Genomic DNA, 27,812 nt, shown 5'->3' with positions numbered 1-27,812 from the left:
CACCTTCCTACCTACATCCTCCGCCCCCGCCCCCCTCCCCTTCTGCAATATGGATCGAGCTGACAGTGTATTATTGAGTTGATACCTGTGAATTATTGCGTCTTGCATGCCCTGAGATAAAGCTAATGTTTTGCTGGAGAGAGAGAGAGAGAGAGAGAGAGAGAGGGAAAAAAATGAGCGGGCTATTGCAACAAAGTGACTAGTTAATATCTGCGCAGCACCAAGGCCAAGCCTATTAGGAATTAAAGCAGATTTAAGTGTTATGCAAAGTCACCGCGCTGCATCTGTTGGCTCTGGCTATAGGCCTAATAGCGGTGGATTTCCCTGCGAGGAGCCCCGTCGCGTTTTCCCAGGTTCCACGCAGCCTCCTGCACCGCACAAGGTGAATTAAAAACACAATTAGAGAGCCGAAGATGACGAAAAACGGTCAAACCCCCCCCCCCCAAAACCCCCGGCAATATTGTGGTCCTCCAGCACAAGTGTAGAAATGAGGCATGCTGTTGTTTATATTGTAGAGATTAGATAAACTAGCCTGTTTAGTTTCATGGCAGATGGTTGATACTCAAGCCAATTTCCAATGGTGTGCCTCCAGTGACGCAGACACACCGGCTCTGTCACGAGTCCCACTGGTGAGAAATATTTTGATAATTAGTAAAAAAAAAAAATTAAAAAAAAACAGATATGCCAATAAAGCAAATCAAGGGCAGCAATAAACAAGAGAGGGAGGCTGCTGTGACAAGCCATTCATCTCGGAGTCATTTGGGCCAGTCACCTCATTAGGTATTTAAAGTTTGAGGGATTTATATCACTGTTGTGGCACCAGTGAACTTTTTATTGCAGCTAACTGCTGGGCTGAATTTGACTAAAGTGTTTTGTGCCTCAATGTTTTTTTATTTTTCCTTTTTGTCCGAGCTGAGTGCTGCATGTTGTGGAAATATATACAGACCCCAGCTTATAGTTAAAGGAGCACAAGTCTTTGGGAGGAAATCAGATTTTTATGTCTAGGCTAAGTAAATAAACAACTGAATAAACAAACTGACGTTAAAGGACACCACAATTGTTGTACTTTGTTTAGATGTGGCGGACCCTGCCACCTTTACAGCTTCTGACACTGTCCTGGGGAACTTATTTCCCCTCTGAGAGCAGCTTGTTTATTCAGTTATGGAAAAACAAATATTTCTGAGTTGGTATTATCACCTCATTAATATTGTGAATATCGCCTCTCTGTGTTTGAATTGCTTGTCTAAAAGCTACACAGTGGCCCTTTAATTTTTGGATCATAAAAAATAAAATGCATTTGCTTTGCTTGTGACGCTTTGGTGAAATTAACACCGGCATCGAGTGCAACTCTTGCGGTAAGACAGTGCAGCCGTGATCTCAAAGCGCTGTAGCAAACAGTTAACTTCTTTATTAGTAATTTCCGTGTCTAATTGAAGGGACTCGAGCTTTTCATGCCTTTAAAAATGTGCTTTGAATATTGGAAACAATGCACACACACACACACAACACAAAAAAGAAAGCATTTGGCTGCAAATCCGTGCCGCTGGATGGAAAGCAATTTCTGTCCTACTTGTCTTGATTTTATTTATTTTTATTTATTCATTTTGTGTTTGGCTCTGTTTTATTATTCATCTCTGTCCTCGCTTTCCCATTGAGGAGAGGAAAGGCGGCCTGATAGTTAGATATGCTAATTTATTTAGTTAGAATCTCTCACGTCCATTTTTCTTTGCTTTGATATGCATTTTTAATATATAGCCCTGGGCTACATCTCATTTGGTGAAAGTTGGTTTTTCTGGAGATGATGAGGCTGTTCACCGTGGAGGAGGCAGCCCGTTGAGCTTGTTTTTATGTATATGTGTATGCATACAGTGTGTGTGTGTGTGTGTGTGTGTGTTTTTCCTTCCTTCCTTTTTTTTTCTTTACCTCTCTCTGTTTCCGCTCCTCTCCCCCTCCTCATACCTGACAGCCGAGCATAATAAGCGCAGTTTTTATTTACACTTGAATGCAGCATTGTCTTAGAGATGATTGGATTATGGTATAGTGAGAGCGGGATGAGTCCTCGCTGACACTGTTGATTTCCTTTTATTTTTTATTCGCTCGCGGTGGCTACCTCCACCATGTAGCCCACCCAAGGCTTTCCCAACTCATCGCCCCCTCCTCAGATCAACCCCATCCCAATTAAAAGAAAGGAGGAATAAAAAAAGATGTTGTATTACACGTGAAGGGTGATGGAGAGAAAGGGGGAGAAGAGAAAAAAAAAAAACCCACAGAGCTGTGTAGATTTGTCGAACGGTTCATATAGCGTGTGTGCGTGTGCGCTTGTCAATGGTTTGCTCTCTTGTCTTTTAATTAATGAATAAAATTTCTCTCTTCTGTGCTACATCCAATTAGGGAGGCAAATAGAATTAACAGTGTCTGAATATTATCTGTTCTAATGAATTAGCCTTTGTGTCTTCTCGTGCTATTGTGCTGCTTCTCCAGTCAAGCTTACATATTAGCAGAAGGCTTTTCATTTCCTCCATGCATATGCATTACGCTTTTGAGAACTGCCTTAGAATTTTCTCGCATAGTTTCAGATTTTGTTCGACAGGGAAAAAAAAGTATGTAGGATTTGCAGGTCCCGGTGCTTTGTTTTGGAGAGCTTTCCTCAGGGAGTGATAGTAGTTCCCATAGAGGTTACGGCGTGGCTTATCTCCACTGTGCATGGCTGGAAAGGGGGGAGAAAAAAAAAGGGGGGGGCGGGAAAGCTTTCTCTGTTTACATTTTGATCCTCTTGTACAGGCTGTGAGCGCTGTAGGCCATTGGTCAGACATGGTGATGTCATAGGTTCAGCCGAGTAATGTAATAGTTCATCTCGTGGCCGTGCAGTGATTTACTGTGTGTATCAGCGGAGGCGAGCTGTTTTCTGTATGTCACTATGCACGCTGCGGCGCATGCACACTCCGCTCTCCACCTGTGGACGGCGAGCCCTCGGGCCGAGCCGGCCTGCTGAACCGCGGAATTCTCTCAGTTTTGGAGGTGTTCTAATTCAACTAGCTTTGTCCTCCTCTGGGACCAACTACAGTACGTTTGGATCTCACCGCCCCCTCCCCTCCCCTTCTCGTGAAAAAAGTGCATCGTCGACCGCTCTGTCTGTTCTACACAATTGTTTTGTGATGGTGGGATGTCTGGCCTAATGTTTCCTATTTGATTAGTGTTCAGAGGCAGGGCCCTGTTGGCAAGCATATCTAATCAGCGCTACCGAAGGCTGCAGCGGGGCTAGGCTAACTTGTTGCATGTCCCACAGTCCCCTCTCCTTTAACTGTATGTGAGCTCTAAATGACTGCAATAAAAGCAGCTGCTGCTCAGTCATTTTGGAATCGTGACATGCACATGCATGTTGAAATGTATGTTGATGCCACATACAGTTAAAGTTAGTACAGACTTATTCTCAGCTGCCTCTTTAATAGTTAAACTCTACAACCTAGTGCAAATTCACAAAGTTTTTAATGCTCCATTTTGGTTGATATTGTCAGAAAGCTCATAGTTAAAGTTGATGTTGGACTACAATAAATCACAGTGAGGGTGTTTCTATTTTTTTTGTCCTTCCCCTTTACAAACCTGTGACAAAATATAAGAATAACCACTTGATGTAATACAGAACAACACTTTTAACTACGACCTCGACATCTAATTTGATAAGCACATCTATGACAGTGTCAATAAAACTGCACATTAAAGGGGCAGTGTGTAGAATATTCAGAATTTGGGTATATTTATCCTTTCCATAACTGAATAAACAAGCTGTTCTCAGAGGGAAAATAAGCTCCCCAGAAAGCTGTCTGAGGCTAGAAAGGTGGCAGGGTCCGCCAGATATAAACAAAGTAAAGCGGTATGAAATTGTGTTGTCCTTTTAAGGTCGGTTAGTTTACTCAGTTTAGTAAGACGTGAAAACAAAGAGTCTGTTTATTTAGTTGGTGAGGCATAACAAAATCAGTCAACGAAGATCTTTCACTTCTAAATAAAATGTCTTCCCTAAAACTACACAGTGCACCTTTAAAGGCATTATAATAATATACTTTATTGCATAGCTCGAATCGGGCTGCATTAGTTTGGGCAGGTGTACGAGTAAAGTGGCCACTGAGCCCAAAATGTCGGGGCTTTTTTTTTGTTTCAAGGAACAATCGGGAGTAGAATTCTCCCTAATGACTTGTGTGTTTTTAAAATGTATGCCTCATTTTCCCCCACGCCAAACCCCACGAATCACAACAGCAATCCCATTTTTTTCCCCTTTTATTTAATCTCCTCTCTCTGTAGACGTATTTGTACATGTAATCTGTCATTTACCACGGTGAAAAAAGAAGTTGTCTCTGCCCTGGAGAAAGTTTCGGAAGCACAAATACGACCAGTCAATCCCCCCCTCGCGTCTGTTAAAACACGCTCGGGTGAATTATTAGCAGCTAAATTAAGGAGTCTTTATATTCTGGATAATTGAGGGTGTTGTAAATGCTCGGTTGTTCAATGGAGGTGCACCTACACTTTTCTAAAAGAGGCCGTATATAATTACCTGCTCAGCCCAACAAGAAATGTGCGAGGAGTGTTTCTCTGTTTACACCATGTGGCGAGATGTGTCTCGAAATGTCAGCTTGCCTTATGATTTACGGTCCTGTATGTTTTCTGGCGTGTCAGCGATTCTGTACATGTTCGGCACAGGATCCCTGAAGCTGCACACACACACACACACACACACACACACACACACACACACACACACACACACACACACACACACACAAGGCAAGTCGCTCTCACACTCCTACTACGCCAACAGATTTCTTCCCCTTTTCCTCCAGCTTCCAGGGGAATTTGAGGGAAATTCAATGATGCCGCTAAATCAATTTTATTTGAAATTCCTAGGGATGTAGGCAGAGTGCAAGGGAGGGAAGTGAGATTGTGCCAGGCAGGTGTTTGTAAATGAGAAACAGGGGACAGGAGCTGAGGAGGCGGCGGCAGCAGCATACTCCCGCTCTCATGTGGCCTGGCTCTCACTACAAGCCTTCCTCCCCATATTGTCTCCTGCTTTTATATTAATTACAACTTGTATTATCAGCTGCCAGTTGCTAACCCCAGCAAACAGAAAAGGCTGCCCCCAGAGACCACGCTTCTTTTGTATCTTATTCTCTATCTAGTCCTATTGTGTTTGTGTGTGTGTGCATGCGTTCCCGCCCGCACATGTATGTGTGTTTGCTCGCTGCCGCTCTCCTCCTCCTCCTCCTCCTCCTCCTGGTAACACTGCTCTTTAACACAATTAGTGAAGAGCATGGAGTGAACCATGTTTGACTCCTAATTATGCCCAGCTTTAGGGAATAGTCACATGGGCTAGAGGGCGTTTTTTTTTTTTTTTCTTCCTGTTTTCGCTTCTTCCTCTTATTTCCCGTGTAGGATGAAGAAGAAGACTGTTTGGCTGACATGATTTTTTTCCCTCTCAACTTGTTTGAACTTCATCAGACCCACGAGGGTTTGTGACAAAATGGTTGTGTGTGTTTGTGTTTTTTGCGCTGCGCGGTGTGTCTGTTGATGCGCCCTCCGTAGCTCAGAGAGGCGCACTAAATAATTCATGGAGGCGGAAAGGCTGTTGCTTTTGTCGCCTTGTTGAGCTTGGAAAGTTAACGCTTTTGTTGTGGTATTTGTTGTCTTGTTTTGCAGACGGAGGGAGGGGGAGGTTATGAATGAGAAGTGACTCGCAGGTATTTAAAGGGGAGAGAGGGTGCGCTTCATCAAAGATAGCTGCCCGGGCCTAGTATCCACTGTGTTGTTATTATTACTAGGTCATATAAAGTGCTGCGTTCTGCCTTTTTGCCTTGTAAGAAACAAACCAACAAAGCTCCATCCATATCCCCTGCATACGGGCCCATTAAACCCACAGGGTAGCAAATCACAGCAAAATATCATTCCCTTTAACACCATTAGCTGAGGTGTCTTTGAATTTAATTTAGTGCCAGCGCCATTAAAAATGACACATTACTCTGCAATGATGGCTAAATTAAGTCCTATCGATTCGGCTGTTGCATTAAAACCATGCTGTGGCCATAGCTGGCAAGTGATAGAGAGAGAGAGAGAATGAACAAGAGAGCGAGGCCGTGCGAGAGCAGCGAGCATAGTTTTTCAGGTCTGTCTCGCATCTTGCCGGCAGTGGGTGTCTCATTGTGAGGAAGTGGAACCCAGTCATTTTCTTCTCTGGGAACAACAACAAGCCCGTTCGGAGAGCAGCGAGCCCCAGCTCAAGCCTAAATACATTATGCACTCTGGGAGTCTGGGATTTTTACCTCTCTTTCTCCCTTTACTCCTCGCGCCCTACGACAGAATTAGACTGTTTTCAGTGGGTTGATTGCCACATTAGTGATTTTACTCAGCTGTGTTGAGAGTAACAGAAAATGATTGTGCCCAACATAAGAAGCGCACCATGTGTTGATCAGTGGCTCAGCGAGGGGAACACATCACAATCATGTATCCCTCTCAGAGCAGGGACATTCTCCCTTGGCTGACTGTGGAGGGCTACAACCCACGCATGGGCTATTGTTCACCCTGTCTTCTTGCCCCTCTTCTGGGTAATTCTCCGAGCTCTTTATCTGATTGCCATCCGGTGAACAGCTGACGCTGAGAGGGCCTTGAGTGGAGCGGAGGGTCTGAAGGGCCTTGTGTGTTTCTGTCTGCTGTTTTCAGCTTGGAGCTGTTTGAGAAAACAGCCCTCCTTCCCCAAAAAACTTAGCAGATAAAAGGGCCTCGCTCACAGGCATAGCAGCAGCCTTCGCCTCCGCAGCAGAACAAGCAGCAGCACATCAGGACTGAGCACCCGGGGGAGTTCGGCAGCCGCTTGTCTTATAGCCTCTGTTTCCCTGCGAACCTCCACTAGTCTCCAGGCTCTATCCTGTCTGTCCTCCACCAGTACAGCTCACTCTGACTGGGGCACCAGAGCAGGCAGGCAGGCAGGCAGGCTCCTCTCTGGCGGGAGCTGAGGGGAAAGAAGTTCATCAGGAACTTCAACTGAAGTTAGACAAAATGGTAAAAAAAAAAAAAAAAAAAAATCTCTTTCTTGGAATATTCTGTGGCGTGTACATTTTCCCACTGCTTTCGTATGTATGTATATGTGTTTATGTGTGTTTGAGGGAGAAAAAAAGAAACCCCATAGCGGGAACTGAGAAGTGGGTTGAGGTTTGTGGGAAGCCTTGGTGCAGGCCTGTGTTTGTTTGGCTTGGTCTCCGCTCAAGGGGGCTGCTTCTCTTGGGGCCCCCCCCCCCCAGACAACGTCGGGCTCACGTTCGCCAGCATTTTGTCATCGTGCTCAGGTGGCAGGTTAAATCAGGGAAAAGGACTAGCTCTGGGTTTTCGCGTCGAGGATGTTTGGAGTGGGCATTCGATTCGGCCTGAGTGTAGTAAATGACGTGATCAGGCTGTCCCTCTATCGCCTGAATGGCAGAGGAAATTCCACCTCTAGCCTGCCTTCATGTGGCACTGATAAAGCCTTTCCTGTACAGTAGAAAATCCTGTTTCCCCGTCTGCAGCAGCAGGGGCAGCAGGAATGACCAGGAAGGAGAGAAGGAGGAGAAGGAGCGAAAATGAGCTTGGGGGGGGAGTTGGGAAGGGAAGGGGAAAAAAAAGAAAGACGCCTTAAAAGCTATGAATTTGTTTATGGACATTTCTTTGAAGTTGTCCAGCAAAGATTTAACACTTTTTTTTCCAGCGTGTGTTTGTATATATAAAAGTGAGTGTGTGCGCATATGTGTTTATACTTCTTGCTCTATTATGTCATTAGCATGTGTGCGTAAGTGTATTTCTGCGAGGCCTCTGTGGGCGTGTGTGTGTGTGTGTGTGTCGGCGTGGGCGTGTGCACATTTTTGGCAGATTAGCAGGAGAATCACTGTCATATCTTATTTTCATTTCTGACAGTGGAGATGATTAATGGCGGCTGTGGTGTGTTTGGACTTTTTACCTCTATATTTCTCACTTGACACGGAAGTCTCAATTGGTTATGGTATAAACGAACTCCGCTGGGCTCCGCCATATGTGTTTAGACAATTACTCACAAGTACTCCACTTGCGATGTTCAAAATCAAATGCCACATTAACGGGGCTGCGTTTTGCTCTCATGCATTAATGAAACACTTTGATTACAGTGTTTTGACTTATTGCCAGCTGCTTTAGTGCATTCGTTTCTTTCTCTTCATCTGTGATTTTTAGCGGCGTCGTTGATTGTCTGCTAGCTGGGAAATAGGCAGCGGGGCTCTTGGCCCTGCCAGGGGGAATGTAAGCAGGCAAAGGACCCTCACAGCGCCTGTGCACTCTTATAGATGTCACTCTCACTTTTCCAACGAACTCATACGGTCTCTCTCTCTCTGTGTCTCTCCCTCTCTACCTTCCCCTCCTCTCTCTCCCCCCCTTCCTGCTCTCGCCGCTCCTGGTTTGCGGTTTGGACGGGGGAATGTGGATGGATGCACGGATGGATGGATGGGTCCCACGCTCGCTTTCTCTCCTTTTCAAACCTCAGAACCCAGCTTCCTGGAGAGACCATGATGACGCCACCTCCACACACTCAGCCGGCACACCGGGGCCCTCCAGCGGGGGACACGCTTCACAGAGCGGTGACAACAGCAGCGAACAAGGTGAGCCAGCGCCGAAATGGGCATGCATATGCATCACACACACACGTATACATACACTTGTGCACTCAAGCATTAACACATAAACATACATAGATACAGGCAGGACATATTAATCATCATGCATGGGTAGAGTTGCCAACACCTTCTTAAACCCTGTCTAATGTGAGATCTACAGTGAATAGATGGCAACATCTCTCTGCACACATCCATCCCAGTCCTTGCTCCTGCACACTGGATTATCCCGCTTTTTGACTGGCGTCCATGTAAACACATAGTCACACCTAAAAATGAACACGCTTATCCACTGTTACACTCACGCTGCAAAACGCAAGCAAACAGCCACTGTAATGCACCAACCCCGGCGAAGGGCTTTCCAAAACGCTGCTATTTAGAGCGCCGAACAAAAGCCGGTGATTAATAGTATATTTCTGCCAGTTCTTGTTTGCATTTAAACCATATTAACTTTGCGCGCACAACAGCCCCTAATTATGTCTCAGTGAGCCTTGTGTTATCTGCTACGTGACCTGCCAAACGGCAATAATGCATTTCAAAACAAACGTATTTGAATTTCGTACAGACAGCTTGTGCAAATCACAGCTATCTGCCTTGTATTTTTGTCACGGTCCGCATCAAATTTGACATGTAAATTCTCCCCCCCCCCCAAAAAAAACCGTGTGCTGTTGGTTGAATTTAGAGGTGAGGACGAGCGTCACTACACGGCGGCAGTTAAAACTGTTTATTGAATTCCACTGATGCCTGTGCAAAGAGAGCGCATGATGAGCTCTTGGCCTCTCCTTTCTTGTCTTCCCCTTGTGTTGAATGTACCAAGATCCCCTTTCACTGGCGGCACAGTGTGTGTGTATGTGTGTGTTTTTGTGAATCTGTGTGTGCCCTCTAGCTCCATGGTTTTGCATGAAATTTCATCACACCGTCTACACACACACACACACACACACACCATCCCTTTCAGACACACACTTTGTAGCAGCTCGCTCGCAGAGTGAAGCCGCTTGCCGTGTCCTTTTCAAGGCTATCGTTTCGCCGATAAGCGATCAAATGTATCGATGGGGTGTGTGTCTGTGGTGGGGCTGTTTAAATCATCTTCACCCTCATCAGACAGAAGCAGCAGTTGTAACCGTCTGAACCATTACCGACCACAGACCGAGGGCCGCAGCAGACCTCTGTGGTCGGCTGTGTCAGGACTAGTTGGATCACGGGTTGTTGTCAGGCTAGTTGATGATAGCTAGGCCTTGGCTAGGCAACAGGATATGTCTGTTTGGCAGTACAAACATAATGAGGTACAATAATATGACACTTGAACATGATAGGGATAACTCTCCTCCAGCGTGGCACATTTAATCTGTGTACATGACATTTGCTTTTTAAGGACGGGCTTTGAGAGTGAATAAGAATCTAATTTTTTCACAAAAATATAGAGCGAAATCACAATAACGGAGGTGTTGGATTTTATGGCGTGAGTGTCGAAAACGCTGCGTGATCGCAGGTCAGAGCAGATGAGTTTTGGCACTCATCTCTGCAATTGCAAGTAGCATGGGAGATGGAGACAGCAGCAACAACAGAGGGAGGAGGGGGGGCATGAGAGAAAGAAATGCACTGCCTATTGATTATCTTACACACATAAGTACAAGTGACCTGTAATCCACAGAGCACTTATCGACTCCTCTCCCCACCGTATCCAGTAACAGCGGATCAATACAGGCCAAAGACAGTTACGGTACAGCACCATTGCGTTGGGCCAAGACAGACTTGGACTAGATCAGAGCCTGACCTGCGTTGAAGAGTGCCAAATGCTAGATCCGCGAGCTCAAAAACGCTTTTTTTTTTGTGGTTGAAGCAAAGTTAAGCAGCGCAGCAGAGAAGCAGAGATTCAAAAAAGAAAGTCACAGAGAGAAGGTGAAAAAGTAGGCAGAGTGAGGAAAAAAAACTGAGAAAAGAGAGAGAGGGCAGCTGATTTAATGGTCTAATGAGGCCGTCCTCCAGCCAGTTGTTTTGTGTGAGGCATGCTCTGACCTTTCGCTCCGCTCGGGAGCCCCGCCGCCTCATTTTTCACATTCTTGCAATTACGTTAACGCTTGAAGCGCTCGCTGACTCCCGACTCTGGCCCTTCCATTCTGACAGAGCCTTCCCTCCACCAACCTCTCCCTTCCACCTTTTCTTCCCTCCTCCCCTCCGCTCCGCTTCCATGCCACGCATGAACTCGCCTCCTATCTCAATGCATTTCCACATAAAAAATTTGTAGTCCACACTTTCAAGTCCACAGAGGAAACGTGAAATGTGTGCTTCACTCCAGTAATGGGGTCTTTAACAGCTTGGCCCCTGTTAAAAGGGGTGACGACGTGGATCAGATGAGGAAGACAGAATGGATGGGAACGAGCGTGAGAGAGAGGAGTGAGACGCCATAGTGCTTTTTGGATTCATATGCCAAGAAAAACACCAACTTTCTTCCGTCTTGAAAGGTGTGTTGTGTGTGTCCGTGTGGCTTGAAAAACATTCACCTCGAAAGTCGATCCAAAAGCGTCCCGTGTTGAGTTCGTGATACCATTTCTGGTTTTGAAGGGCAAAAAGTTTTCCCCCTTTCGGATGACATTACGGGACGTGTCGTAGAATACAACTCCAGGATCGCTCACATATTCGTCTTTTTTTAGAAGTACTGTTTGTACAGTACGTACACGACTCAAGATGGTCGCTGTGAGCAAAATTCACTTCCTCAATCTCCGGGTTACATCTCAGCGTCGAGCATAGCTCTGAACCCGTGCCAAAAAACAATTTAACAAGTGCGCAAATATGTATTGCCCCTCTTGTGGAATAATTTATTGTCAAGCAGTAAACCAAGGTGAAGCATGCTCATAGCTGTCAGTGAAGATTGCCAGTTAAGGTTCTGACACATACGAAAAAAGGTTTCGGTACAACACTCAGATCTGCAACCTCTCCCCAACCCCCTGTTCCTAACAGACGCTTTCTCAGAATTTCCCTCCAAAAAAACAGAAAAATATGAATTATCACCCTCAGGGCAAATTCTGCACTCTCACTTACTGACTCTTAGCGAGTGACTCCCTATGTTCTGGCTGGATAAACAAATATGAGCAGTTAACGGTAGAGACGGTTCAGGAGGTAACACACAATAACTTCATTGGCTCCGCTCGCACATCATTTTGATTAACAGTCCTTTGGAAGTCCTCCAAGCTTATCTAGAAACATCAGAGACATCAGATGCAGGGAGTTAAACTTGATGAATGAGCGTGCCTTAAGATAGCACTCGTTTCCAAGCCGCTGTCCGTAATATGTTAAACACCCAAGGTGTGATGGAGCAGCGTGATGAAATACCCTACACATTTGCCCACACCAGACACTGTAGAGTCGAACGCACTCTGTCATGAACTGTAAATCCCAAACACTGATTCAGCACGGTAGGTAACGTTTTCCCCCTCTTGGTCTGTATATGTGGGGCGTCTCACTCCGTGTGAGAGTGCGTGCGCATGCCTCAGCTCCAGTCCACACTTGTAATTATTAGCTATGCATGAAGACCAAAATCCACGTTGACATCTTGAGTGGTGAGCAAAGGGGCTTTCTGTACAATTCCCCGATTCTACGCTAGATGGAAAAAGGCTCAACAGAGGAGAGGAGAAAGCATTTTGTACATTTTCTCAGCAATTGAACAATCCCCACGCTCAGCGGATAGACAGACTCCCCAGAGAGACTGAGAGAGGCTGAGATGGAGAGAAAGGGAGGAAGAGAGGGAGAGCTTGAGTGTTCAGCTCCAAGGGAGCATGCTGCGCTTGATGGTATTGTGGTACATTTGTGTGTGAGTGTGTATGCATGGGGAGTGTGGTGAGCTCCCTTGGCCCTGGCCGGGGGCCCCACTCAGCGAGGTCTTTGTGGTTGAGCTCACCAGAGGGGGGTCATTCCTGGTTGGGGACACGACTCCCTGTGTCCGCCCAGACGGTCCCAGCGTGAACAAGGCCTGTTGAATGTGGCATTTTCGGGACCTCTGGCCTTTTTTTTTTTTTAAACAAAAAAGAACACTTAAAAAATGAGGCAGGAGAAAGAACTAAAACAAAACCACGACGGAGAGAACAGCAGAATCCGTGCTAAACGCAAGATGGAAGCCTTGTTGCGTTTTTTAGTGGCCTATACTCCAGCTCTGGAGTGATCAGCGAGGTGTGCCTGTGTATATAGAATATACAGTGTCTGCGTGTACGTGTGTGTGTGTTAGCTGGTTCCCTCTAAGTGCCTGTTAGAGTTTAATTTAGTGTAGTAATTAAAGCTGAACACTGGCCCATAAACAACAGATAAACAATAAAGCAGACCCAAGCCCTGCTGTTTCATGGCTCTCACTCCCAGCTGTTGGAGCACTGATAATTTTTTTACACAGTGCCCCCACCTCACCGCAACACAATGCTGAGGCAACAAGGGTGTGTGTGTGTGTGTTTGTTCTGTGTTGCTCGGGTATATTTTAGTGTGTGATGGCAGAACCTGGACAAAACAAAAAACAACAAAAAATGCCAAAGACACATAAATGCACAGGATATGTCCACTTCCCTTCTCACAGTAAAGCAATCAGAAAGTGTGAGAGGAGCGGTCTCGCCACTTATACAAACCAGCTCGGCGCCGCTCGCATAAACATCAGCATAAACAAAGTGCGGCCATGATGCGCGCTCAGCCTATAACTTTGCGACATCTGAGCCGCGCTTAAACGAGAAAACAAGTCGGAGACGCTCAGCTGGGACGACAACGCCGGCGTTTCCCAATGAGCCCTCTGTGTGCAATTCTAGCCTTGTCACTACATGTCAGCCGCACGTTAGTCAGGTGTCTGTTGTGAAAACAGCGCAGTGTGTCTGTCTGATGGTTTGTTGGGAAGGGGCAGGGCCACATTGTTGAAAGTCGAGAAGAAGTTGCTGCGGAGGGGGAGAAAACACGGCACGGAGGGGATACTTTCATGATCCCATTAGCATAAGAGAGGCTAAATTATTCATGTGGAGTGCTTAATCTATGGGGAAAAGTATAGTTAATGCACATAGTTTCAAAATGGATCCCTCCCCGCCTCTCGCTCTAACACCAGATTCTTGCTGGATTCAGCATTCGTGGGCATTTACGGGAACGGCTGTCACTCTCCCCCCCCCCCCCCCCCCCCCGTCGCGCCCGCTCACACACACGTAACATGTGCGGGCATACGTGCACTCTCGCCTAAGCGCCGCTCGCACTCGAAGCCGTTTCAAGGGGCTCTGCTCTCAGGCTCATCCCCTCCTCTACCCTCTCTCCATAAGTCCCTTTCTCATCCTCTCTCTCCCTCTCTCTCTCTCTCTCTCTCTCTCTCCATTTATTCCTCCACCTCTCTTTCTCCCACCACCCCTCCCTCCTCCCCCTTTTACTGTCTCCCTCACACTCCTCTCCTCACTCACCCCTCTCTGTCTCGCTCTCGGTACCGCAGACTACCTGGCCCTCGTCCAAAATGTGATTAAAGAGAATGATCAGCTCCCTCAGCTCCCTCCTTCCTTCCTCCCTTCCGCTCTCTCTCTCTTCCCCTTTTTTTTTTTTTTTTTTTAAATGTCTCTCTGTCTTTCTTCTGACCCTGTGTTATGTTCTTGGAGTCTATAGATCATGAGAGGGGGAAAAAAAAAAAAAACACGCGAAAACAGCAAAATCAAAGGAACTGTAAAAGGATGAGGACTGCCAGTAGAGTCGGCTCCACTTCCAGTAACAAAGTCCCCGTACCCACAACACCACCACCACTCTGCGTCCACGCTGCAGCCCGAGCCTTCTCCCCTTTCCCGCTCTTCCTCTTACCTTCCCCTCCACTCCTCTCTTTCTCCCCTCTTTTGGGCCTGGTCCCTCTGGTCCATAATCATGAACAGGCCCCCGGCGCGACCTGGCCCAGCCCATGCCTGGTCTCGGCTCGGCCAAGAACTGGGTCCTACACAGCAGGAAAGGCACATTAACTGGGTCAGCCTAATGTGCAAACTAATGTTTGGAGAACATAGGGAAAAAATTACCCAGATTATTCTGACAGCAGCTGAGGAGAATGTCTGTGTTGCGCCATTAAGGGGAAAGCTTGGGGGAGACGTTTTTTCTTTTCTTTCTTTTCTTTCTTTTCTTTTCTTCACTTTCTGTCCTTGTCTGAGAATCAGACGAAAGTCAGCTTATCTTGGAGTGAGCCGAGCATAATTAAGAAGCAGAAAGGAAAAGGTGTTGCGGGGAAGTAATCATGATTGAACTACAGCTAAAGGAGGGGAGTGACTTTCTCTCTCCCCGGCCAAAAACAAAGACAGAGTGCAGCATTGTTGTATCGGTTCATTATACAGTGGGTTTACACACCCATGTTCCATTGCTGATTACTCCAGCGCATGTGGTGATGATGAGGAGTGCACAGGGGTCTGATGTTATATGGCTAAAAGGGATTTGAGCGCGTGCCCCAAAGGGCATTTCCATGTCCATTAATGCTGCCGCCGCTGTATTTTCGCAGGGATGACAGTGCTTCGATTCTTTAAAGGGAGAGTGTTTTCCCAGGAAATTTTCCGTCTTGTTTCAGCAGGCTAGCCTGAAGGGGGTCAGCCAAGAAGTCACCCTTAAGAGGTGATAATCCAATTGCTCTAGTCCTCACCAGATTTGTTTCCCCCCCCTCCCTCGTCTGGCAGTGTGTTTGTGTGTGTGTGTGTGTTTACAGAGAGTGTATGCATGCGTGTGTGAGCGTAATAGACAGAGAATGGGAGGCAGAGGCGGCGAGATGCCACCGGTTCCTTCTGTGTCCGACCCCGGGCCCCATTCTAGATCAGAGAGAGGTTACGGAGGCCAAGTCTGTCAAAGGCACACCTGCAGGGGAACTCCAAAAACCCTGACTGCCAGCTTACACAGGCCCGTTTAAGGTGTGCTTATTTGGAGTTTAACCCTGACATCAAATGTCCTTTCCCTCTCTCCCCCTTTGTGTTTGACCAATGGGCCTTGTGCTCTTTTACTTTCTTTCCTTTCTTCTGCCTCCCTTGGCTCTTTAATCTCTTCCACCACCCCCACCCTCCCAATTCTCCTCCCCCTAATATCCGAACCCCACATCACAGCGAAAGGTCCCTCCCAAAAGGCAGCGAGCGGTTGAGCAGAGTGGCTTAGCAAGGCCAGCCGTAGCTTGTTGACTTGCTGTGTGGTTTTTTTTTTTTTTTTTTGCCTCTTGTGTAAACCAGGGTTTACACACTGAAGCATATTTGGAAGCGAGCAGAGCAGCTATACCCTACAGGTAGCGCTTTAACCATGCTGCCACCGTCCAAGAGAGTGGGAGGATGATAAAGGAAGTGTGTTACAATCCGAGTTCTTCCTCTCTGCAGCTGATTTTCACGCGCACATCTTTCACGTTTATGCAAAGCTTTTGAGGGCATTATGCAAGATAAGCTCATTTTCTAGTCTGATTCCTACTCTAGTACATGCTTTAATGACTCTTAAAGCTGAGGGCTGCTTTTTTAGGCATAATAGCAGTCCCGCGGTCTCTCAGTTTCCACGTAGCCAGAGTGCTTTTTCCACACCTGATCACTTTTGTTCACCCATTTTATGGCTATTGGGGAGCAGGCGGAGGTGAGAGATTTGACAGCGGTTAGTGCCATGAGCCCTAATGTTTATTGGAAGCAAGCGTCTAATAATTTTTGATTACCCCAGAGGAGGTATTAGCCATGTTAGTCAGCAAGGATAATTTCTTATTTACATGCCCCAAGCAGTGAGCACTCCGAAGGAACACTGGGGCTAAATGCGCAACAAAACGAATCAAACATGCCAAACGAGATGCTCCATCCTGGCTGGCTGCGGGGCTGAAGCTGAGAAAACCTTCATTATGCATTTACCATAATTCATTTAGAGGGTTATCAATTTGCAGAATACAGAGGAGATGTTTGGAGGGGGAAGCAAGAAGCACCATATCAAACGCAGGAAGAGAGAAAAGGGAACAAGGGAAGGCGAGATGAAAAGGAGTAAGATATTCAAGGATAGCTCAGTGCCTGGATTCTTTTTTTTTTTTTTTTTTAAATGTTGTTCCAATTACACACTTTTCCATGTACTGAGGCAGAACTTGCATGTTAAATGCTGCAATCTCTTCCCATTTTACCGCTGTCACGCTCCGCCCCCTAAAAAAAGCAGAAGCTGATTTGCCTTTAATGAAAGCCATTTGGCCCAGGAATTCGCGTCTACACAATTTTTGTTGAGATTGAGGCTGCACAGAAACGTTTTTTCGAAGCTCAAATATTGTCTTTCTGTTCATTTCGGGGGTCGCTCTTTGTCTGCCTCCTGCCCCTGCTTACTCAAGGGTTTCTTGTCTCGGTCTCTCAGTGTGGATTTCAGGACAGTTACTACATGTTTTCATTTTTTCTCCCCTGGCAACACACGCCGAGCGAAAGAAAAAAGACCTTTTAAAAGCATCTTTCCCTCCGCCACCAGGCAAGGATGACTAAGGCCCCATTAGAACAATTGGAGGAAACTTAGGGAGACGGGGAGTGTTTAAAAGAATGAAAGCGGCCAGAAAACAACACTATCTTGTGATAACCAGTGCTTTCTTTCATTATCTAAACACAAGAAAAAAACCTCCACCTAGGAAAAAATTGCGCTCGCTCTATAGCTTCATTCAAGAATAAAACAATGAAAAGAGAGAGGTAGAAACAAGCGAGACAAGAGAAGAAAAAAAAAAAAAACATTTAACATTTTCCAAAGTGAGGGGGAAAAGCTGCATTGTTTAGTACGAATGCTGACTCCCAGGGATGCAGTCCTTAGACAACTGAGTGTCTGCAGGAGACATCTGTGAAGCCTGACCTTGTGACCCCGGAAAGAATGCTCTTAAGGTGGGGGGAAAACTGCCTTTACCACTGCACCATGGCCTACAGGATAGCCCAGGAGCCGCACAACAAACGCAACCTCTACAGAAAAATAACAACAGACCAACAGTCGATGGAGAAAAAAACCCACAAGAACGAGGGTGAAAAAAATGTGGAAAAAGTGTGGAGAGAAACCGCAACAGAGATAGAGGAAAAAACAGAAAGGCGGAAGACATACAGAATACGCAGACGGACTTGATCTGAATTGTGCCTCACAGACCTGGCTGTCTCCTTTTGGCACCCCCCCCCCCCCCCATGAGATCATTTTCATCCTTTATGAGTCAAAAGGAAGCCCGGTTGAAAATGAAAGGTTACACAAGCCAGAGCCCAAGCCCTCGCAGTGGAGAGAGGAGAAGATCCCCGCTGCAAGGGCCCTGCTGCTATTCAAAAGCACCTGCCATTGTGTGGGCGCCCATCCAGGCCTATTGTTGTGCAGAAATTAGTCGTGCTCCCTTTGGCTCCCTTCGGCTCCAGAGGCATGCGGCAGACCCCCTTGTTGTTTTGGGTTCAGATACGTGGTTGGATAGATGCGTGGCCCCGGCTACCATCACCACTGGCTGTGGCCCTTTGCCCTCTCTCCCAAAGCACAGTATCATTCTGGTTTCTGTTGTTCACGTCTCAAGAACACTTTCAGGCCAACATTCCTATAGTTTTCTCTCTCCTCCTTTTGTACTCCTACTCTCCTTTCTCCTTTGGTGTATATGCTTATTGTTCTTTGGAGCACCCTCATTATACCCATGGTTATATTTTAAGGGCCTCTCTCTTTGATTTTGGTCTCATGGGGAGTGAGTGGTGGGCTGGTGGGAGCTGTAGGGCTGGCCCAGCTCTCAGGGCTCCCCAGCCAGCGTCTCGGAGAGTGGGCTTGGGGGTATTGTCGGGGCTGGGCACCACCGGTGCTGCCACTAGTGCAGGGGGGTGTATGTGAGGGGAAAATTGAAAAGTCAATAACGAAGGCCGCACAAAAAAAAAAAGGGAAAAGAGAGGGTGAAACAAAAGGAGATGGAGAGCTTCAAAAAGCTGAGAGCTATGGAGCACTGCTAATTAATAGCATCAGAGGAAGACCTCTTTTCTTTCTCCCTTCTGGAACTTTAATGCTGCATATTAACTTGCAAGGCGAGGCAATTAAGAGCTCACATTGTGAGTCAGGTCCATCTCCTCTGCCAGACCAACACACAGTAGCCATGTTATATGAGGCAGAACTGGTAATGTCTCTTTTAGAAAAATGAAAACAAACATAAAATAGGTTTGTGTGGCCAGGAAAAATAGCATCCGCTGTATGATCAATCGTAAATCACCGTGTTGATTCATGTCTGTGGTCATTTTCAAGCTAATATTTTTGATAGTTTTTCTACATGTAAACCAGATGATTTAGATATTAGAAACAACTCTAAATGTTATGCACCAGCACAAAGTACAGTTTCCATGCACCATAGATGGGAAAAATAAGTGAACTAGTTTTCAAAAACTTGTTTCTTTAGTGTAGAATTGCTTTATTTTATATCTACATTCATCTGTTTCTCTGCATTTGTCAGACTGTAGCCTTATTCCAAAACATGTATCGCTGCATATTCTAACTTCCCCTTTTTCATGCTGCTAATCAATAGGGTAAAGTGACGGAACATGAATTTTGGTGAGCCGTCGAGGCAGAGTGGCAGTAATTTGAACCAAGGCTTTGCAATTTGTATTTTTCACTGCGATAATAGGCTCCCTCTCTCACTGTTCTCTGCCATGGCAATTTCCACTGCCAACAGCTGTCAAGCCCCTAAAATCAAAATTAGTGCCATGGAATTGGGCCGTAATGAAATGACCTGCTGGATTTACCTTAAGAAGCAGGGGCGGACAGTCAATACTAGCCACGTCAAAACCCCCTCCCTCTGCATGCCGCGGTCCCATTAACGAAAGGAAATAGTCTCAAGTAAATGTATTAAGCACTACTTCCACCTTCTAATTATATTTTTTCCCCTCTCCCTTCATAATTCATTCACTCTTTCATTAGTTCTTAATATTGGAAAAGGCTTTTAACTGGCTCTTCTGGCCTTGTGGGGTCACCAATTATTTGTCACTATGCATTACAGGAGTGTCAGAGGAGTCCATGTGTTGTATATAGGGATTAAATGTAGTGTCCCACCACAGCTGGGTGTGTTTGGACCACATTCATAGCAGAAACACGAGATTATTTCTGTAATTTCACACATAGTAACAGGGATTCCTGTGGCCTCCCCCTCCTCGCCTCTGCTTCCTATAGAAAGAGGTGAATGTGTGCCAGGGCCCAGTGGAGGACACCAGGCCCTGGTTATTGACTTGTAAAGGAGCCGGTAGGTGAGGGGTCTTGACAAGACATGAGCGGCTGACTCTCTTGTAAAGCTGTATCTGATTTCTCTGCTAGTTGGCTCCCCGGAGAGACCCGCTCTACCCCTCTGTTGATCAGACTCTCACTCACAGCTGTATAGGAAAAACGCGGCGATAAAAAAGAATGAAAGGGTAGTTTTGTGAAAGAAGACGCTCCCGTTTTCTGTGCGCCATGATTCCACGGTTGAGGTGAGAATGAGGAACGCGAGGGAGGAGGGAAGCGAAAGGGATCAGCTGAAAGAGCTGCATCCTAGAGTACATTACAGTGTGTTTATTTATATATATATATATATATATATATATATATATATATATATATATATATATATATATATATATATATATATATATATATATATATATATATATATATATAAACCTCTTAAAATTAACGTTTTTGCGAGTTGAGTAACACAGACTCATTGATATCTGCGCCTGTGGAGGTGTGACGGTATAAAAATAACAGAATTGCATCAGCAAGAGGGCAGACAAAGCAAGTATCAACTAAGCGTAAGCCTCGCTTCTCACTGATCTGACTAATTTATGAGGGTAAACTGCGCTGACAGAGAGAGCGAGAGAGAGAGAGATGCAGGTGGAGGGAGGAAGTTTTCATTGACTCTCCAGAGCAGGCCAAGCCAAAGCCCCGGAGGGATCTCTCTCAGTTTGAACTTTATCAGGGGCTACGCTTAATCAATACACTATCGGAAAAAGAATTAATTACTAAAGCAGAATAAAACAGCTGCATTTTAAACCAAGGATTCATCAATTCTGTAATCTCTTGGTTACAGCTCAGGTGTCAGGAGGATCATTTCAACTCCATGTAATGAGGAACTGTGGGAGTTTACCCCCAACCCTCTGCCGTCCTCCTCCTCTCTGACCCCCACCCTTCCAACCAACACCCAGTTCCTCTCCTATGCTACCTTGCTAAGATATTCTCCTTCCCTTCATTTTCTTTTTCCTCCTTCTCAGCTGTTTGTCATCTACCTACAATATTCTCCCTTTTTTTTTTTTTTTTTTTTTTTTACATTTTCCCTCCTCCCTTGCCCCATCCTTAATAGACCAACTGTATCTCACTCCCCCCCACCCCCCCAATCCCACTACATTCCCTTCCCACCAAATTCCTGTCTTTGCGGGGATGGGACGAAGGGGTATTAAACTTGAAATCTCTGGTGCGAATGCTGACTGGAACGGGACGTTCCCGCTGCTGCAGCCATCAAGCCGGACATTCCTCCGCTCTGGCTGGGACACCGCTGGTGTTGCGAAAGAAGGGGGGCTATAGGGATCGGGGAGGTTGGTGTAAAAAAAACAATCGACCGGGCTCAAATTGTAAAAAATAAATATATTTTTTGTGTATATAATCAACGGAGTTTGACAATCAAAGGAAAATATTGGTTGGCAGGCAGTGCACGGCGCATGGTGAGCACATTTAGACACTGGAGGACAGACAAGGCACACAGGAAAGTATCCCTCGTGTCAAAATAACCTTGGCCGCAACCACTGCCATCTACCCCTCACAGCCCTTGACCCCAGCCCAAAGCCTGTAAACGGACTGTCCTTGACTGCCCATAATGGGGGATTTCAAGGCAGGTTGAGAAGGGGTTATGGGTGATGAATTGGGTTTTTAGTGAGCTCATTAGGAAGCCAAACAGAGTTTAGACTGGCGGAGCGGGGCAGCAGCGCAGTAATCAGTTCTGCTCGCTTTGTTCCCTGCCTCCAGGACATTTGTGTGAAAAAAAAAAAAAAGAAAGAGAGAAGCGGAGAGGAAAAAAAAAAACTTCATGGCATTTGGCTGATGAGAGGGCTGCTGAGCAGAGGCTACAATCTGATGGTTGACTTGTTGATTTATAAACCTTTTAATCCATTTACTCTACCAAACTCGCCCCCAGCTCTACGGAGAAACCCCCCGTCTCTGTTAAACTCTACTTTGATGCCACTGTCCATCAGGTGTGGCAAAGACGTCTGCAGTAAATCCGAGTCGTCCTCTTCTCTCTGTGTGTTTGTTTGCTTGGTTTTAAATTGTAATTGAGGGTAGAGAATCACTGCTGATGCCGTTATCAGACATCGCCACGAACAGTGTAAGCTGTTCTGAATCACCAAACCACACTCCGTTCAAGCTGGCGAACAGCACACAGCTGCTTTTCCTGGCAGTTTAGGTCGAAGACTTTGATATACAATAGTTCCTGGCGGGGATTGTAAAGCCATTTGCAGATGGATCCTTGTGATGCGTTTGCGTTCTCTCTACCGCTTTGTTTTTCTTTTGCTCTGCCTCGTCTCTTTATTCCCCGCTTTCGCCTCTTATCTTTTCAAAGTAGTCATTTTTTTTTCGAGAGCAAAAAGTGTGGAAGCAGCTTGTTTTACTAATGATCATCCTTGTTTCAATTCAACATAGCCCCACTTGCTTTTGGGAAATACCTATTCTTTAATATTTAATGCAGCATCAAACCTTAGGATTTAGGTATAATTCTCTGTGGGCGCCCCAGCTCTATTTTTCTATCCTAATAATTATAAATTATAGAGGGACTCGCGTCAATATGTGCAATTTTGAACGGCTAAGAGGGAGAATAGCTCCGTTGTACGGCATTTGGCGAGGCGATAAAGGAGGACAAAGTCTGGGCAGACCGAAGCACGGATTGGACAGGTGCATTGGCAGGTTTGTACATTTGTTTATTAAGAAACAAGGGGTGCACCCGAGATTACCTGCGAGACCAATTAGCCCCGTTCGATTTGGAATCTAAAGGAAGAGCGGCGGCAGTGTTGGAGTGCAGGGGGAGCAGGGTGGAGTTGTCAGGGAGGCAGAGAGTGTGAAATGTCTGGTGGAGACCCAAAGCCCTTCATTAGCCACTGATCCCTGTCTGCTGAGTGAGGAGCAGTCATGGGCATCACAGCTCCCTTTTAGTTCCCCCCCAAAAAAAGAGTGGGGTGAGGCGGGTGGCGGAGGGTAGCTCCCCCATCCCCTGCAATTTAGCCCTTTGCCATTCATGCAAATTGGGTCCTGACATCTGCAACAGCCTGCCTCCTTTCTTTTATACATCTTTATTCCATCTCTTTTCTCTGGGTCTTTTTTTCTCCTCCTAAATAAAGCCCCCCCCCCCCCTCGTTAGATGGCAGAGTCTCAGCGGACAGCCATACTTTTCATACATACTCCACATCTGTGTGTTCATATTATATACTCATACACACGTATGGAGCGAGGGGAAAACTAAGATCTCAGGAGGCACAAAGAGGCTTTTTGCAACCCTTAAAGCCCCAATTTTATGATGTCATAAGAAAATAGTTGTTGCAGGTAGAAGGTTAATTGCACCAAAAGTGTGCTCGCTCTAAAGCCTTGGCTAATGTGCACACTTTGTCCAACCAGTACTAAATTTTAGGTTCTTGGCAGATGATAATCTTATGAAAAGATCAAGAGAGTTCTAGGCAGTGACTCTGGAGGAAAGGCAATAACCAGGCAGCTTGCACCCCCCACCCCTCCTTCCTCCCTCTACCTTCTGGACGAACCACTCTTCTTCGGCTCCAGGGGAGAAGCTGAAAGGGGAGGGTGGCTTTGCTCCAGCCCTTTATTTTGGGTTAAAAGGTAAAATAGCCTAACTGGCTGTTAAAAAACAAGTTTTACCTCGAACCCTCCACCCTCACCCCTCCCCTGTCTTTCTCTGTGCTCTCTCCACTTCAACCTCGCCCTCTATGGTAGGGATGTGCACAGTGGGGTCAACGCTGCGACTGTGAGAGGAGAGAGGCCTTGTATCGGCGGAGAGGCGATAGTTATCTCCAGCATTCCAGGGATGACAGAGAGATATCTGCCCGATGGCAGGGTTAGGGGGCTTAGAGAAGGGGCGGAGAAGGGAGGGAGGAGAGGAGGTACAGGAGTTGTTGAGCAACTACCCTTCCCCCCCACCAACACCACCACCTCCTTCTTTCCTTCCCTCCCTGCCTTTCTTACTGCCTGACTGCCTCGCTTCCCCACACGTAGAAAAAAACCCCCATCTAATTAGAAGCTCTTATTCCACTTCATTTAAGGGAACACTTAATGATGTGTTTTTGGGGGGAGACAACTACACATTACTTCTCATGCAAAAGGAACCACTCAGTCGTAGCACTCAGGATGCAGATACAGCTGTGTTTGAGATGGAGGTTTGTCCTCGTTTCTCTCGGGTGTCACGGCCATTGGAGGGGAGAGAGAGAGAGGAAAACGTGGTCGCCTTCCCTCCTTCACCTTTCGCCAGTGTCCTGGTGGTAACATGGGGAGAGGTGGGGGGTGTAGTGACATCTGAGTTTGGCAGGGAGACTTGCTGAAGGAGAGAGTTTGTTGTAATTGCTCTGACAGGTTTTAGGGCTGTTAATGACTCCGGCCTGAGCACTACCAATTTGTCAGCATGCTTGCTGTTTACTAAGCTGTTGTTTTATGGTCCAGTGCAAGGGGCTGCTGCTTGTTTAAGCACAGATCAGGAAATAATCAGCGTAAAACACTGGCTGCAGTGGTGCAGCCACACTAAAACGGCTCTGTTTAGAGCCCTTCATCTACTGTATGGATCTGAATGAGCGCAGTAAACCATATGGTGCGGTCACACAAGACACACAAACACACTGATGGGCTACTTGCTGTTAGAAATAAGACTCTCAAGTGTGTGTTTTATCATTAAAGGGATTATGCTCTACTCGTTAGCACTCGTCTGCGTTCTATGTTATGTGAGCGCGAAGCATATTGCTAGCATGTGGTTCTAGCCAGAAGACCTGTAATCCCCCAGTCGGCATGGAGGAACAGGGGGCCGGCCATTCCACTAGTGTGAATAGAGCCGGTACGTGTTTGTGTATGTATGTGTGTGTGGGAGAGAGATTGATTGTGTGTGTGTGTGTGTGTGTGTGTATGTGTGTGTGTGTGTGTGTGTCAAGAGCATGTGGTCCCAGAGCCGGCAAAGACCCCTTCGTAAATCCAGAGTAAATAAAAGGGGTAACCAGACGGACAAAAGAGGAGCCCCCACTGCTTCGCTCAATCGCTGCCATTTGGGGGGACTGAATGTGCTAAACGCCGCTTATGTTGGCTGAAAAGTTGTGGAGAAAAAGAGGGAAAAGGGAGGCTCTAAATCCCCCTCTCCTTTTCTCTTCATTCTCCGCGGCCAAGCCTGCATGGCTAGAGGTGGTGTAATAGGAGGGATGGTTGGAGGGCCCGGTCACTATGGTGTGCTAAAGGTAAAGAAGGGCCAAAGGAGCTCCTGGCACAACAAACCCTCTTAGCTTCTGTTCTCCGTCTAACTTTTTCCTCATGAGTTTTTTTTCTCCTCATTTGGGTGAGCTCGGGTGAACATGCCTGACTAGTTTGGGCTGACAGGGGGCTCGGGGGGTCTGTTGTAATTAGTCACTTTAACCACAGCTTCCATAAGCCACTGCCTCTACACTCTTGCTTCATTACCCTGAAACAAACGCTGGGGCCTCCCAGTGCAAAATCACTGCACTGCCTTTGGAGTAATACACACATACACACACACACACACACACACAACATCTAAAGCTTGTCTGGAGGCTTTTCAGTAGGTGTAATAATAGTATAGGGACCAATAAGTCTGGAGTGTTATTTGATAACTAACCATGACTGGGTCTGAATGTTTTCCAACTATTGACAAGCCATTATTCATTCATGCATGGGTATATCGGAATGGTAGAGCAGCGAGGGGAGGGCGCTCTTGGTGCTCTGATAGAGTCGTAATATGTGCTACTCACGGCCATATCCATAATGCTTCCAGGGCTGGCTAGACCTTAGTGGCTCCCTGAGGGGCAGGGTGCCTCCCTAGACATGAGGCATGATCTCCAGCGTCATTAGGACTCCTCTGAATTTCGGCTTAACTCTCAGCAGAGACTGCAGGACACTTTGTGCTCAACCAGTTCTTTGTGCACGAAATCCTGAAACGACCCTGAATGTGCCAACATTAGATAAGCAGAGTGTGTTTACAGTCCTTTCCCAACCCGTTAATGAGCTCAGCCCTGAGACCAATTTACTCACAGGGAGATATATCTGAATGCATTTTTAATAACCACCCACTGGTGATGAGAGAGGGGAATGTATGTGAGTGTAATGTGCTCTTGGACTCGTGCTTGTTTGTTTGCTCGCGTTTTCACTCACTTGCTCGCCCTCATTGCGTCTGGTCATTGTCTTCCATCTTGCCTGATTACACTGTTTCGCCTCCTGTGCATATGAAAATATGCACAAACTTTCATTGCGAGCACTTTAAGTCAAGATATTGATAGGGCGGGTGAGGGAGAAGGAGGAGAGAGGAGCAAAGAGTGAAGGAAGACAGAAAGAGAGTGGGGAGAGTCGGGGGGGAGGCGGGGGGGCTGTCTTTTTTCTGTCTCCAAGGGCGCTGCTTTTCCAAAAGTGCCTGGGGCTACACTCCAGCACCTCGGCTCCCCTAGGCCTTTCGGCTGCCTCCTAATAGCCAACCCCCATCTGTGTCACATGGCCAGATGATGGGACGCTTCCCCCTGCTCTGCCCTGCACTTTTTTTTTTCCTTTCCCCATTTTTTTCAGAGTGCACATCCACACAGGTTAGAATGGCAGAGTTGCCAGGGAACAGTCAGAAGCCATTAGCGTTTGGGACAATTTGCCCTGCAGCGTTCCTTCTCTCGCTCATAAGAAAGGAGTGGGGGTGGATGCAAAGCACCAGCTCTCCCTTAGATGTAATGAGGTTGTGCAAGTTGGTTCTTCTTTATTCTTTTTCTACTCCTTCTTTTCTTCCTTCTGCCTCTTCTTGTTCCCCCTCTTTCTTCCTTTGTTTCCGTTATTTTCACCTTCTGTCCAAATTTGGTTTTCCCCTCATTCTGTCTGAGCACACTTATGTCCACATGTATGCGTTAAATCAAAAACAACTATCAAAACCTCACACAGAATTCATGGCTCGGATGCCATACGTCTGATCTGTGTACACATGACAGTGTCCATGTGCATGTGAGAGAAAGACAGAGGGAGAGACGAGCTGGAGGCCTTGGAGTCTTGTTTCACCCTTGCGGGCGAGGGCAGGAGGCAGCAAGCATGCTGGGTAATGAAGTGACAGGTCAGTCTGTAAATACGCACGGGTCGCTCTGGCCCTGGCCGGGGGGGAGGCTATCGCATTGCAGTGAAAATGGAAACGTCAATAAAATTAATCTGCCAGCCTTTTGGCCACTGTGTGGTTCCATTGGATGAGCCTGACTGCTCACAGCAGGAGAGGGATTTGGAGACTTGCTCGAAAATCAACACAAAACCTGGCGGCACACAAACAAACAACCAAACTGTGTATCAACATTATTCAGTGGAGCTCAAAGCGGAGAAACAAGAGGAGGGTAGTTAAAATTCACAGCTCGCTAGTCGTGTTGTTATTGAAGTTTTGGAAGCAAACTGGGGGAGTTAGACTTGACTTCCGTCTGGGTCGCATTTCTCAGGAAACCCCTCACAGTCAGGGTAGGGCTACGGCCAGACCAAAGTTTATTGTTTTAGGCTTTCCTGAACAAGGATTCGTACTTAGCCTGGGATTTACGGCATTTGCCACTAATGAATGCCCATTCTACAATTACAACACCCCCTAGTCTGTGTCCCCGTTCCCATATGTCCTTCACGGGGGCTGTTGCTTCTCAAACTTCACACAGGGAGCGCAAAGTCGGCACTTCTCTGTTTTCCTCTCTCGTGTGGCTCTGCGCTAATGATGTGGAAGGAAAACACTGTGCACCGAAAAGAAAAGAAAGACAGGGAGAGTACAAAAAAGAGAGGGAAAAACAAGGGCGAGGAAAGAGAAAAAGAAAGTGGGGAAAGTAGTTAGAAGTGAGGGCCCCTGCTGTCCTTGTATTCTTCATTTATTTTGCATTTGATTACGCCACCAGTCGGATCCTTTTTCTCCCCCCCCCCACCCCCCCTTTTTAATGTTATTAGTTCAAATATTTATGCAAGATTTAGGCTTGTATAGGTGGTTGTGATTGATGCCTCCCCAAAAACAGGAGGACAAGCGAG

At 46.5% G+C, this 27,812-nt stretch overlaps 1 protein-coding gene across 7 annotated transcripts in view; it reads left to right on the top strand.

Moving 5' to 3' along the window:
• meis2a (Meis homeobox 2a) overlaps window positions 1-27,812 on the top strand; it is an 82,325-nt gene that overhangs the window by 6,003 nt on the left and 48,510 nt on the right. For all 7 annotated transcript variants that reach the window (XM_030443713.1, XM_030443714.1, XM_030443709.1 and 4 more), the window contains exon 7: window positions 8,525-8,639. In XM_030443713.1, the coding sequence (XP_030299573.1) occupies window positions 8,525-8,639 (115 nt within the window). The remainder of the gene's footprint in view (window positions 1-8,524; window positions 8,640-27,812) is intronic.

Source organism: Sparus aurata, chromosome 16 (genome assembly GCF_900880675.1).
Source record: "Sparus aurata chromosome 16, fSpaAur1.1, whole genome shotgun sequence".
Lineage (NCBI taxonomy): Eukaryota > Metazoa > Chordata > Actinopteri > Spariformes > Sparidae > Sparus > Sparus aurata.
This window is presented reverse-complemented; position numbering and strand designations above follow the sequence as displayed.